The 14599-nt window shown below is 38.3% G+C and overlaps 2 protein-coding genes across 6 annotated transcripts in view; both read left to right on the top strand.

Moving 5' to 3' along the window:
• The first annotated feature begins 982 nt into the window (after positions 1-982).
• On the top strand, positions 983-5891 carry cln8 (CLN8 transmembrane ER and ERGIC protein). 2 transcript variants are annotated; one of them, XM_086050564.1, is made up of 3 exons: positions 983-1132; positions 1599-2204; positions 3913-5891. In XM_086050564.1, the coding sequence occupies exons 2-3, from the start codon at positions 1656-1658 to the stop codon at positions 4237-4239; spliced, it is 876 nt and encodes a 291-aa protein (XP_085906690.1). In that variant the 5' UTR covers positions 983-1132; positions 1599-1655; the 3' UTR covers positions 4240-5891. The 2 variants fall into 2 exon arrangements, with proteins under 2 accessions (XP_085906690.1, XP_085906691.1); XM_086050565.1 differs by lacking the exon at positions 983-1132 and adding an exon at positions 1152-1309.
• Positions 5892-8151: 2260 nt separating this feature from the next.
• arhgef10 (Rho guanine nucleotide exchange factor (GEF) 10) overlaps positions 8152-14599 on the top strand; it is a 48958-nt gene continuing 42510 nt past the window's right edge. For all 4 annotated transcript variants that reach the window (XM_086049740.1, XM_086049741.1, XM_086049742.1 and 1 more), the window contains exon 1: positions 8152-8299. The gene's annotated coding sequence lies outside the window, so the exon portion shown is untranslated. The remainder of the gene's footprint in view (positions 8300-14599) is intronic.

Consider the following 14599-nt stretch of genomic DNA (forward strand, 5'->3'; position numbering starts at 1 on the left):
AAAAAACAACAGCCAGGGGAAGACAAACAAGGTAACCAAGATAACTACACTGTGTAAACATTATAACGAGCACACATATGCAGAATCTTCTGTCCTTTTATATTTGTGAATTGTTCAATAGATTTGATATATTGTTTGACTTCATTTACAAACATATGATAGTTTGGTTTCTGATTATTATATTTACATGTATGTATATGACATTTAGCCAACAGTATGCAAAGATTAATGTAAAATATTTCTTTTTTCTTAGACAGGTAATTATTGAAGCCAAACAATATATTTTCAAAACAAAGAAAGACTTGCTTCTAAAAAGCGAAAATAGAATTATAAACATCTTTCCGAAATTTAACAGAAAATGGACAATCCCAAAACCAATGAAACACATCTTCAGGAGATTCTTCACAGAAAGGGCAACGAGTGTAAATGTCTTTTAAAAAAAAAACTTTGCATGGATAATATCTCTGGATTATTTTGATTGTTACTTCTTTTATCTTGTTGTTAATCAAATATTTAGCAGGTAGATTTCATATTTTTTGCCAATTAAGATTATTGACAAGATTATTCCAATAAGAAACAACATATGGAACAGAGGCAACATCTTTTTGAAAGAGTTTTCGTAAATTAAAATTGTTACCTTTAGGATAAAAAACAAATCCTCCCGATTTCAGTTTTGGATGGATCAATGGGTAATAAAGTCAAGTTATAATTAGCCAAATTCCTAAATAACATAGTGACACCAGCAGGAACAGTATTAAATTCAGAAACAGAAATAATTACACCACATTTCAAAACAAACTCTTGGTGTGTCAAAACTAAGCCATTCGAACCAAATAACTGACCAACCAGAAGAATGTTATGTGAAAACCAAGTGGGATAAAATAAGGATTTTTGTCTGTATACAATATCTTTGTTGTTCCATAAATAAATTATGTTTATAAATGAATGACCAAGAAATAAGCATCTGATGACGAACTCAACTTGGAGACAGGAAGCAAATGGATAGGGCGCATTCAGATTTTGTCCAATGGGGTGTCCGAACATATAGGCGTAACTTCCGGTTTGATGGTCACGTGACCTTATTGAAGTCCTGTGACGAGATGTAATTCCGAATGCTGATAGTTTCACGCATGTAAGTAGCGAAATTCACGCATGTTACTAGTTTGTACTTGTACAACTGTTTTAAACGTGTCTATCTTGATCCTTCCCTTTGACTGGCTCGGAGTTTTTGTCGGACTAAAGTTTACACGTAGCAACCTTTAGTGTCTCTTTGAGTCTTGATCACAGTTCGCATAATTTGTAGCTACAAGTAAGCAATTTACGAATAGTATCAAAGAGCATAATACAAACGTTAATGCCCGCAAACACTTTTCTAAATGGGGTTGAACATCATAGAGACGTTAAATTATTTTCCGGATACTGTGAATAAATATACTGTATGCATACAGTTTGATAATACCATGTGTACAATTACAGCTCGTGCTTTGAAGATCCAATCCAATCTTCTTAGTGCCGTAGATCATTGTAAACACGTGTGAAAATTCATCAATGTTACCTTACAGAAGATAAAAACAATGAAAGCCCAATTTGCCTTGCAGGCGTCTGGCACATCATGTCTCTATCAAGCTGCTGAGCTAACATCTTTTCTCCTGACCATGGATCCTGGACAGCAGCTACCTCCATCTGATGCCACCTCCCAGGCCATTGCAGATTACTTTCCATGGGATCTTCGATTCCAGCTTATTGGCCTGGGTTTTGCCTTCTATGCATCAATCTTCCTCATCGCTCACTTCCTGTCTTCATCATTGTCTCACACGTATCACTGCCTGCAAGCCAAAGAGAAGGTTTTCTGGAACCTCTCAGCTACCCGTGCAGTGTTTGGCATCCAGAGTACAATAGCTGGCATAAGTGCTCTTACTCAGGACTCGAGGTTGAGCAGAGACATAGTGAGGGGGCAGGAGAATTGGTCGTGGTTCAGTATACTCACAGCCACGGGGTTCTTTATCTTTGAGAATGCAGCATTTCATGCCTACAGTTTTGTGTTTCGATCACTTGACCTCGCCCTGGCAACACACCATTTGCTCGCCCTGGCAGGATACGGAGGGGGGGTGATGTCAGATTCCATGGGCCACTTTGTGCCAATGGTGGTGCTACTGCTGGAAATGAGCACACCATTCACCTGCATATCCTGGATGCTTCTAAAGGTAAAACAATATTACATTGCTTGTATTGTGTTTATAGTTGCTCTTTTTAGACACATTTAGAGACAAAACTGTATGAAAATGTCCTATCACAATTACAGTGACAAAAATGATTGTTACCGCAATTTTGCTACAAAAAAATGTAAGCGTACTAAATGTACAGGTCAATAAAATCAGAAACCCAGTGTACTCTTTCACATCAGAAATAGACTGCAGCAACTAAATTGCATTTTCATGGAAAACAATAGTTTTGAAATAGTAATACTTTTTTTTACTCCATTTGATGTAGTACAAATATTGACAGGTTTCATTTCTTTAAAACACGATTGTAAAAGTATGCTTTATGTTTAAAGAAGGAAGTTATAGTTCTCTTTCAGAGCTAGACTTTCAGAGCTAGACTTTCTCTATTCCGTCTTCCAAATTACGCTCAGTTCGTCACAGCACATTACAGATGTTAGTCATTCTCAATTATATGTGGAAGGAATTACAATTGGCCTACATGCACGGGGTGCACATGAAGATTCAGATATGTTGACCAACCTGAAGAATCCATTCTTTTGTTGAGTTGAATGTATGCTTGTAAGTAGCTGTCTGTACATTATATTGGATAGGGAAGAATTCCATGTCTCCCCAGAGCATGTGGGAATATATGTGATGGTCTGATTTGAAGTTTGAGTGAACTCCTTTTCATAGCCACCATCAAATACCGTTTGACAGGATGTTTTAATTTATTTCTTTACACCTGCTTCAAGGGGAAATTAACCCAAAGCGTTTTTGTGGAATGTATGTTTGTTAAATGAGTTAAATGGGAAATCAACCCAAACATATTTTTTCCAAGAAAATATTCCAAGCAGGCCCACTAGTTGAAACCTGGCCATTCTGATTAATATTGCGTTTGTGGAATATGAGCTAAGCAGCAAAATGCACCCCTTTTTAGCTGTCTCAGGGGGTGGCCATTTTGTCACTTCTGTTGACTGAAAATGACATCACAACAGCTCAGGTAACGACCATTCACGGCAAACAGGTGAGCTGTGATTGGTCGTTGTTAGACTAGTGAAGGCGCATAGAACATTGCAAGAAATTGTTTGGGGTTGAGTTTCACTTTAAGGCAAAGAACGATATTATTAATTGTTACAATTGAAGATATTAGAAACAATCAATGGGGGGGGGGGGGGGGGGGGATAATGGTAGGTGTAATGGTATCCGAATCTCATGATTTGAGATCTTGAATCTCATGTTTCATCAAAGTATTAATCTCATGGTACGATAATTATTGGGATATTCCGGGAAAGCAGTGCAGCTGGAGTGCATGCAGAATAAGCAAAACGTCTATTTTCCTTGTTGGGTTCTTGTTGTGCTTTAGTAGTTTCTATGCCTTTTCCCACAGGTTTTAGAGAAAAATACGTCTTCAAATGATATATTACAGTGCATTTCCATCCCCATCCATGCAATGTTTACATTCATATACAGTACCTCCAAAACACTATTATTGCAGCAGCAGGGCATTGATGAAGCCTTGCTAAGCGTAAGCCTACGTACAGACGACTCAAAACTAAATTTTATGCAACAGCGGCTCATAGTTTTTTACCGAGACAAGACCATGACGATATTGAGGCACTTTTAATATCACAATATTGTGACTCTTGTGACATCCTAAATACATACTGTAAAGTTTTAAAAACTACTCTCCCACTCTCTCTTTCCATGCTAGGCTGGATGGGCCAGCAGTCTGTTCTGGAAAGCCAACCAATGGGTGATGATCCACATGTTCCATTGTCGCATTGTCCTCACCTACTACCTTTGGTGGGTAAGCTTTAACCACTGGGGAGAGATCAACAACCACTTACCCCTGGCCATACGCCTCATCTTCTACATTGGACTGGCTCTGCTCACCCTGATCATGAATCCATTTTGGACCTACAAGAAGACCATGCAGCTATTCAACCCTGTCGACTGGAACTTTGGCAATAAGCCAGCACCTGGAAACAACCCCACAAAGGATCAGGCTGATTCTGCTGTCAAGCCACATGCAAGCTGAGAAGTAACAGGGAAGTTGGTTTCCTGGCCGCTTTACATTTTAAGATGACATAAGCTTTTTAGGGGTAAAAAAAAAAAAAAAAACTGAATCTACCTATTTTATTTGTGCTATTACTTTTAAGTGCTTCCCATTAACTTGTTACACACATTTATGTTTTGTAAATTAACACAAATAAACTCTATGTTCACTGACAGCACATCTGCCAGCAGGGCTATTATCACAACTTCACATTGCTTTAAAAATGGCAGTTTTAAAGCATCTGTATTAATATACTAAGGTAACTAGAGAGTACATCACCATTTTTTATTAACGTGAAGTAACATTTTTAAAACAAAATGAATAAGATGCTAAGAGAAAATTATTTAAACAGTTTTTACTCAACAGTACAACAAATGTAGAAAATGGGGAACTACTAAAGAAATCGATCCCTCAGTAATGGATACACCTTAAAATGTAAACATTATAATTTATCTATATTTTTGAAAAAGTTTTTATTCTACATACAGTGGGAACATCCTTGTTACTTGTAAATGTGGATGTTCAAAAGATGATACTACTGATTGCTGTTTTAATCCGGTGACTGCATGGCTAGTTACTAGCGGCTAAACTGCTAATGCTGCATTCCAGTAAGGTAGGAAGTTTGACTTTTCTGACCTCCCACTAGAAAAGGTGCACTAGAACGCCTCTCAAACTGGGAGGTCCTACTCTCAAAGTACCCCAACTTCACCGATCGGCTTCAATTTGACGTCACTCGACAATGGCGACCCCATGGAGATACAGACCGTGAATGGGAAAACATAATTAACACAATTATCAACATATATATATTTTCTATATTTATATTATCAAATTAATTGAGTTATTCGACATAACTTCACGTGACGCGACATGACTTGTACTGACTGCGTGAAGATATGCCTCTATCTCCCTGCATGAAGTTATTCAGTCAAATGTATGAATGCTTGAATGCATGAGATAAGAGACTCCTTTATTTATATATAGAAAAAAATTATGAAGGAGGGTTTGATGGAGGTCAAAATGTGTTTTGATTGGCCACAACAAAAAACAATTGATCAGAATCATCCATCTTTGTTGTTTACATTCACCTAGAACGCTTTGTCTCAACTTGTGCAAGAGTAGTGGGATACTGTAAGTCCGACTTCCCAGGTCAGTTCATCTCATAGTTGTTGTGTACTAATTTGTTCCAGAAAGGTCAAGGCTTTGTAGCTTCCTGCCTCTGTTGTCCAAAGTACGAGTCATCATGATTCCATAGGCTAGTTGACTGAAAATACAGGGGTGCAAATGTATGCATTTATACTATATTCTTGATTATTTAGCTTCTTTGTTGCATCATAAAATGAATTACCCTAATGGATTTCTTTTTTGGAGCGTTGTCTCAGATAAAGTGCAGTACATGGAAGGACACCAGACACTGTTGACGACATGAAAATTGACAAAGTATGCCAAGGAGTTGATAAAAATAAACACCCTTCCATCCAAGTGTACCTGGGTGTAGAAACTAGACCTGCGGGAATGTGTAAATGGTAAGAGCCATCAATTTGAACATATATGAGAGGTTGTACTCCATGGAAATTAATTTCTGTGTTATTCTAAGTGTGACTTAATAAAGCTTTTTTTCCCCCTCATGACAATACCTACTGTTGCATCTCCTTGTACGTGAAACTGTAAGCCAAGTTTCCATACCTAGGAAAATGTATATATATTTTTATGTTTCAGATACCTTAGGTATCGTAGCCATCTTAGGTATACAAACCTATGGAAACTTATGGCCCACCCTCTCTATTTATACCACTGTACATCATGATTGATCTTTGGAACTTTGTACACACCACGCCACCTTAATGTCTACTTAAGTAAACGACATGCGGTATCTAAATTTTGACCCCCTCAATAAAAGCATTTGCACCAAATCGTGTAGAACCTCCATTGTTTTTCACATCACAGAAGTAAAAGGTCAAAAATTGTATAACCCGGTAGGTGAAGGTTTGCCCGTTACATTATGTCCTGTTTTGAAATGTGTTAATTTTAACTGGAGTTCGCAAATAACATTTCTGTTGACAGAGCTCTATGTTCACTGTTTCATGTTGTGCTCAAGGTGAGATTTTAGAGTATGTGCTGCCCCTTCCATGGGAAAATCAACCCAAATATATTTCTTTCTAGAATATGTTCCCACCAGGCCCACTAGTTGAAACACGGCATTCTGATTAATATTGCATTTGTGGAATATGAGTTAAGCAGCAAAATCTACCCCGTTTGAGCCATATCAGGGGGCGGCCATTTTGTCACTTCTGTTGACTGAAAAAGACGTCAAAACTGCTCAGGGCTCAGGTAACGACAAATCACGGCTGACCTGTTTTCTGAAGCTGAGCTGTGATTCACGCGGGTATGAGAACATACAAACTACACACAGGAAGGGCCGGATTCAAACCCATGATCTCTGCATTGTGAGGCAGGCGTGCTAACCAGTAGTCCACCGTGCCACTCATGATTTTCACAAATATATATTCAATGAAATATTATAATTTCATATAAAGGTATGTTCTATTAGGTGGTTTGAAATTTTTGTAATGTACCTACATCATGTAACTTAATTGTTGCGATCGCAAGTTTTGGACAGGCGGTACTTGTTCGGCCGTCATGTGCTTTTGTTGCTCAACGTGGTTCAAGGAATGCTCAGGGAATTTGTGTGAATGCTCAGACACATGGAAAATTAGAGGCAACATTCGTCCCCAGGTTAGTATTTAACAATTGATAAAACGCTACCCAACATTGTTGTTAAATCTTTATCTGTTTCCATAAAAGGTTGACATTAAACAAGATATAACAACAAGTGTGTAGATGGTTCCCTACCATTATTGAGCAAAAGCACATATTTCACATTAGAAAAATCTCTTGTATGTCACAAAGATTACATTATATGCTAAAATAACAATTTTGTCTAAATTTAGTCACAAATTAACTTGGTGTGAAATCTGGACCTGTTCAGATTAACGGAAAGCTTTGTTTTATGTTTGAATGGCAACACTCAACAGTTTATACAGCCACGGTGCTACACCGGCGCAAGGGGGTGCTATATAGCCCGTCAGAAATCTGTTTAGCTCAAGTATAGCCCATTCAGTATTGTAGCCTACTGTCTACATTTTAATATTGTGTGTGTGTTTTTGTTGTTATTGTTGTTGTTGATAATTCTTTGGCCAAACATACTCGTGTTGTATGCATCATGCTTTTCTGAGCGAGAGAGAGAGAGAGACACAGACACACAGAGAGAGAGAGAGAGAGAGAGAAGAGAAAAACTTCAAAAAATAAGTAAAGAAAATGTGTTATTTTCTCAGCCGCCCAAAATCGGTCAATCGAGTCCCGCCCAATGAGAGAAAAAAAATCCTTGCGCGTTTTCTGTCATCAAGTGGAAGTCTGACTATTTAATTGTTCTGCCTGTCACTAGGTCACTGCATATATAGATGATTAAGCAGACACATTTTTGTCGTATATATATATATATAACTTTTAGTATGAAACAGTGGACATTTGAAAGCTACAAGAAGAAATATTGTTTTTAGTTGCGTCAGTGCAAATCATCAAATGTTTTATCCAATTCATGAATGGAATCTCATCATTGTGTGCATGTGAAGATAATGAAATGACCATTAAAGATGAACATAAAACACTGGAAACAGAAAGATTAGAAAGATCATCCATCAATCTCAAATCTCATCTGGACAGCTCTGCAGTGGGGAGCCACCTCACAAGTCACGTGGGCACATTCCAGTGCTCCCGGAGAGGAAGACGTTGGCAAATCGATTGACGCATTCGCTCCGCCAATGGACGCGTTCCGAGCTCGCCCATCGACCAATCAGATGCTAGCAGTGGACATGAGGGTTTTCCCAGGATGGAGCCAGTTTGCAATCGAAGGGAGTCGAGTAAAGGACACCAAGCCAAAAGTGTATTGATGTCTGGTCGTTAATGTCCAACATAACTTTTTAACGGGTACGGGATTACACTAAAGGGATCAGCTGTCGCACTTGGTTAAAGTCGTGAAATGGTGAGTTGAGAGCGTGTTTTATTGTATATGACAAAGTTGCATACAGTTCGCCCAAAACGCAAGTTTTTACTAGAGCTGTTTTGCGAACTTTCAACGTAGGTGCTTGAAAATGTGCGAAGGGTTTCCGCTTCGTTTACTGTGCACAATTTTGGTGTTTGAAGTCGGCGTGTTGGGACAGGACTTTAACGTGGCGCCTCAGGTTGTCAAGTTGCCAACCCTGTCCAATAACGTTACTCATTGTCAACGTGTCCGAATTGTAGACACTTGTGTGTGTTTTTTTAAATCTCCAAGTAATTCATTCACCACATTGGGCCCATATAAAACACTGGAAGTTGAAACGTGTAATGTAGTCTTATTCTCTGTCATTTTACTTAATTTTTCTGGCATCATTTTCTTCAGGATTTGGTTCTCAAAAGTTGCATTTGATCACATATACGAGAACATACAATAAAAAAATCCAACAGGACTTTTACCATCATATGATCCTCACATTAGGCATGTCAGTTTTGATAGTAGTTACCATACACGTTGTTAATGTAAACCAGGTTTTATTGAAGTAAAATGAATCAAGTTGTGCTAGAAAGTGGGGTCTATTCCATGTAAAGTCTTTCTGAGCTGGCCCAGCCAAGCCCAAAACAAATTCAAGTAGTCATGCATAGCATTCCTGAGTGAGCAGGCTGCCTAGCTTCAGTCGTCTGGAATGTACAGGTGATCAAATAAAAAATGTCACACATTTCCTCATTTTATTAGTATTTGTCTTAAAAAACTTAATTGTCATCCCATCCTCTCAAGAATGGGATAAATGGTACAATCAATGGAGATTTGTCTCCTGTTCTATGCCATTCATGTTCACATCACAAATTTGTTTAGCAAACCGTCATGGTTGCTTGGCTGTGACTACAAATGCCACCCCCACACCTCCTCTCTGTAAACATCTTGAGTGGACACTTTAGGCAACAGGTACATTTTACCTCGCTTGAGTGCAGTTTCCCGCTTTGAGCTCTCAGCTGAGTTGTGGATGTTCATGTTGACACCCCACAAATCAGTCACTGTTTATCAATGGTACAGACAAACTGTCTGGCACAGAACAGCCATTGAATGACTGTGCCATGTGTTGGGAAGCATAGATCTTAAGGTTAATATATACATTTTTGCCGTCAGTCAGATTTGTTGTTTATATCACCACTGTATTTAATATGCAGAAAAGTGCATTGTGTTGCTCATTGCTGTGACATGAAGTCATGGTGTGGCACAGATTAAATCATGGAAACGTTTACCACAGCAAAGCTTGGGCTACTTTAGTAGCTTTAGAGAAGTGCTTACAGTAGAATCTTGATAGCCAAACAAACCCTGGGAAGGTGGCCCACCTCCAATATGTTGGGATTTTAAATTGGAAATATTAAAAAAATCTTCCAGAATCAAAACTGTCAGCATCGTAACACCTTTATTAAGTAACAATGCTATATTAAGGTAAGCATGTGCATGGTACACTGTCAGAATAAAATGAGCTAAATTTGTAGCTTTTAAATTAAATAGGGTCCCTTAAAATTTGTACCGTTTGTTGGCGAATATGTTGGGTACAAACATATTTATACTAGGTCTAGGTCAGGAATGGGCAACATTATAAAAACACTTCCACTACCACACTTGATCAGTTTTAATTTGTAATAACAATGTTCGCGACTAAATGACAGACTTCACTGAGAAGCATTTCCAATTGTTAAACCTCATTAGAGAAGTTAGCTTTTGTGTTTGTAAATGCTTGTAGGTGTTGTGTCCTCGCTTGTGTAAAGCACATTGAGTTGCCTTCTGTATGAAATGTGCTATTTACAATACAATACAGGACAAGATATCTTTATTTACAGAGCTGGGCACTTCACCCTTTTTTGACAGTCCGTCCTTTGTCCGCGACCTAGGTACCCTTCCGTCCTCGTCCCTCCGTCCTTATTCATAAAAATAATCATCCTCCGGCCCCGTCGATCCATGTCCTTTTAAAGCGCTTTCGTTCTTACATTCCGTCGATCCGTTAACAAAACAAAATTGCTTTCCCGGATTACACACACACAAGACAGACTGGGTGTGTTTCTGTCAGTCAGTGAAATGGCGTTGTGACTCCTGTGGCATTATCCATGGTATTGCATGTGTTGAACCACTAGAGTGCAGAATATGCATGTGCAATGTGACTACTGGGAAGCACGTAAAAAGCGTTGTGCCGGCAAATAATGTAGAAGAGAACATGCAGAGGTCTTGCTTAAAAGAACCCAACAGAACACGTTCAGTCGGTACTTGACCCGGTTAGGGATGAATAGAGGGACGGAGGAAAACCCACTTCCATCTTTGCTTAGTTCATCCTTTTTAAAAGACTTATCATCCTCCGTCCGTCCACAAAATGGGCGTCTATCCGGGACGGAATGCCCAGCTCTGATTAACTGTCTATGTCCTCTTCATAGTAAAATGAGACTTTATTTCCAATCATTTAACCAAACCTCTTCAGAGCGAGCTATTTTCCAATAGCTTGAGGTCAGGGTGGGAAGTGAAGCGTTTGGCACAGAATTTCACGATTGTTCATCTCAGTATGAGCCACACAGCTTTTAGGGGGGATTTAGAAAGCAGGTTTAACTGAAGGTTGTAGTTCTTGCTGTCCAAATGGATCACCCGTTGTCAGTTGTTTTAGTTGGAGAAATATATTGTGAGTGTAGTTAATTGCTTTGCCTGGTATCTACTTTGATTGTGCTGTATTCTGAGGACATTTGTGTAAACCACATACTTTGACTATCGTCTCGGTCAGGCCAAGGAAACAAAATAACAGAAAGGGATCATTAAGGCTGCTCAGTTTGGACAGTTTTCACTTTTAACTTTACCCTCATAGTTTCTGTTAGGTTAGAAAATAGTCAACACTGGATTTGAGTAAAATTGTAATATTTGGGTTTGGCCCTTATCAGTTAAGATTTTTAATGATGTTTTTCAAAAGGCTAAATTAGTATGCTGCCAGAAACTGTCCTGTCCTCCTTCAATTTTCCTGCAAATGATATTCTTAAGCTATCAACTCTTTGTCGACTGACAATTTTCATCAGACTGATTACTTTGAACCTGGCCAATGGCGATGATACAGTCAGAACGCTCAAACTTAAACTAGCCATACAAATTTGGAAAAGGCAACAAAAGTCTTCCACTCCTAACACCACCCTCTCCCCTGGCTTGGGTTTAGGGCTTTTAGCCCATATGTGGAGTGCTCCTTGTCATAAAGGTCACCGCCATAAAAATCAGTTAGGGAACCAAACCAGGGATTTAACTGTGAGTGATCACCACATGGTCACGGAATGGGTGCTGAGTGCTGACATAATTTAATCTAATAAAAATAATCAAAGTAATTAATAATCTTAATTTCTTCAAGAATGACACGATTTAGTATGAAATATGGAAACAAGCGCTAAAGCAGGGGTCACCAACTCCGGGCCTCGAGGGCGCCTATCCTGCATGTTTTCCATCTCTCACTGCTGCAACACACCTGATTCAGGTGATCAGATATCAGCCCGATAATTTTTGCGCTAAAGCATTAGTTTAAAAACAGCTCAAATTGGTTTGATTTATTCGTAGATAGAAACTAAAATGCTAAAACACGACTTTGTAAAAGGTTTTGGATTCAGGTTTTCCAAGGGCCATGAAAAAGCATTAAAAGCCATTAAAATGATTCAGTGAAAATGAAGGCCTTAAATGTGTGTTTTCGCGTGGTAGGAGGTGTTTTAAGCGGCATAAAAAATGTCATTAAAAAGCATTAAATTAGATTTGATGATACCTGCAGAAACCCGTCAGCAAGGAAAGCACTGAATAGGTGAGGTCACAAGGACACAAATGTTGGCCGAGAGGGCTCTGTGTATGTTCATTCCAAAGATGTTTAGATCTTCCACACCAAACTTTATGAAGCTTAAGAATGCTATTCCCTAAAATATTTTACAAACCCTCATTTATGAAATCCAATATAGGCGTATGTAATTTAACCCTGCTGTGGAATTTAAAAAAAGCCTTATGTAAAAGTTAGCGAGAAGTTATTTTTATGAATGATATCGTGTTAGTGTGCATAAAATTGCATTGTCTTTGGGGGTTTAAAGCATTGGTATAATACACAGGTGAACAATTTGTCTGTATTACACCAACAGGCCAGATGTTTTGTTGTCGGAAGCATCTCAGTGATCCTAACATGTAATCACATGCTCAAGTGAGTCTGTCATCAACTAGTGAACTTGTGTTGGCGTTTGCTCCTTTCAGTTTTTTACTTTTACTTTTTTTGTTCCTACGAATGGTGTTGATACATAGCTAGGGCTTATGTTCACAGGGTTGTCTTCTGGAAATCTAGGTATAGGTAAAAAAAATAGGTGTTTGTATTATCTGTTTTCCCTCACATGATGAATAAGATATCATGTCTATTTTATCCATCTCTCCAATCCATCTATTTTTTGCGGTCAATTTACAGCACCGGTGTCAAACTCAAGGCCGCAAAAGCCCGCAAAAGCAAATTATGTGTATCGACTTCATTTTTCTTGCTAAAATACCAAATAAATAAATTGTCTCCAGTTTTAAAAATGTTGATATTGCAAAGTTTGTTTGTTACTAATCCCACTTTTAAAATTAACGCAATAATATTTGAACTAAGTTTTTACTGTAATATGAGAGGATCATATATGTACTGTATATGTGTTGAGAGTCACAAAGGCCTTCCGAAGCAAACCATAACTACGATGTGCTCCATGACAAAAATTAGTTTGACACCCCTTATCTACAGTATCTATTTTATCTAATCTATCTGGGAGAGAAAAGCTGTATCTCTGTCTAGTTCTGATATGGTTCTCAAAAGCTGAATTTGCTCTTCTTGACTGTGTAACTTAAAGAAATTGTCCATTTCATGACGAACACACAAACATGTCATTACTTCCTTTGCCCACCCTTCCTTCCCTCCTTCGCTGTCCCTGGCAATGGACAACTGAATGAGTCACCCTCTTGAGCTTTTGTTAGGACTTGACTGTTCATCTTCAAATCGTATTGATGGACGTATTGTTTCCATGGTATCGATATAATGATACTCTTGTGAGCATCAATTGCGTATTGACGAGGCTCATAAAGTATTGATGCTAATGAATAAATGAAAAAAAAGTGTGTCACTTCCATAATTGTTAGGATAACTTACTACTTACAGGCTGTGTGACAAATGTGAATATGCTTTGTCAAAGGAACACCACCGAAGGTATTGTTCCTTTGACAAAGTAAGATTTTTTTTAAATTTACTGTAATTAATTCATATTTTATTTAATTTAATTCATATTTCTTAATTATGTATTTAAATATTTGTTATTGACAGTTATCTCATTTCATTGTTTTGAATGTAGTAGTGGCTAGTCAGAAGTAAAGTTCAAGTGTGCCTTTGGAGGTATACTCTTTTAACATATCCCTTACATGCATATCAATCATATATAGTTATGTAATTTGTTATCACTAATATGAACATAGCACATTCAAATTATTTGATGATCAGTTTTTGACATGTGTTGGGGTAAAAAAAAAAAAAAATCACAAGTATGGGTATCACTATCGATTTAAAAAAACAATGACAAAAAAAAAAAGCCAAAAGTGTAATCGGTATCGTATCGAATGGATTATATAGTAGCGCCCATCGCTAGTTTCCACCCACATTTTAAAAACATGGATGTTAGGTTTATTGGAGATTCTAAATTGTCCATACAGTCGGTGTTAATAATTGTTTGTCTATTTATGCTCTCTGACTGACAACCAGTCCAGGATGTACGCCAACTTCTCGCCCCATGTCGTCTGGTGAAGGCTCCAGCTAATAGATAGATGGGTGATTTTCTTATGGAGCTGGGGTACTCAATAAAGTGTACAGTGATTTGTCATCCCCAGTTTTGTTTTATAATGTCATTGCTGACTCTCTCCCACTCCCTCTCCATTGTCCAAACAGCTTATCCTCAGGCTATGAATAGTCTACCTGCAAGTATTAGCATTAGCACTGTCCACCAGTCAGCCTCCTCTTTGCAGACACTGGCCCCGTGTTCGCATTCTCTCTTCTCGCCTTGTGCCCTGTGCAAGGGGCGGAGAACAGAAAAGCGGAGGAGTTCACATTACTTGCAGACAAAACAAGCTTTCAGACTCACAATGACTTATCTTGATGGCTGTGTCCTCACCATGTAGCTTTGTTTTCCACATAACTGGACAGTTGGGGACTTATGTCGTATTGTGCTGTAAGATTTAGTGAATAAGATGCGCACCATACATACGTCTACAATGACGGCT

The sequence above is a fragment of the Filicampus tigris genome, chromosome 13 (genome assembly GCF_054856515.1).
Source record: "Filicampus tigris isolate MCC_2025a chromosome 13, RoL_Ftig_1.0, whole genome shotgun sequence".
NCBI classification, from domain to species: Eukaryota; Metazoa; Chordata; class Actinopteri; order Syngnathiformes; family Syngnathidae; genus Filicampus; species Filicampus tigris.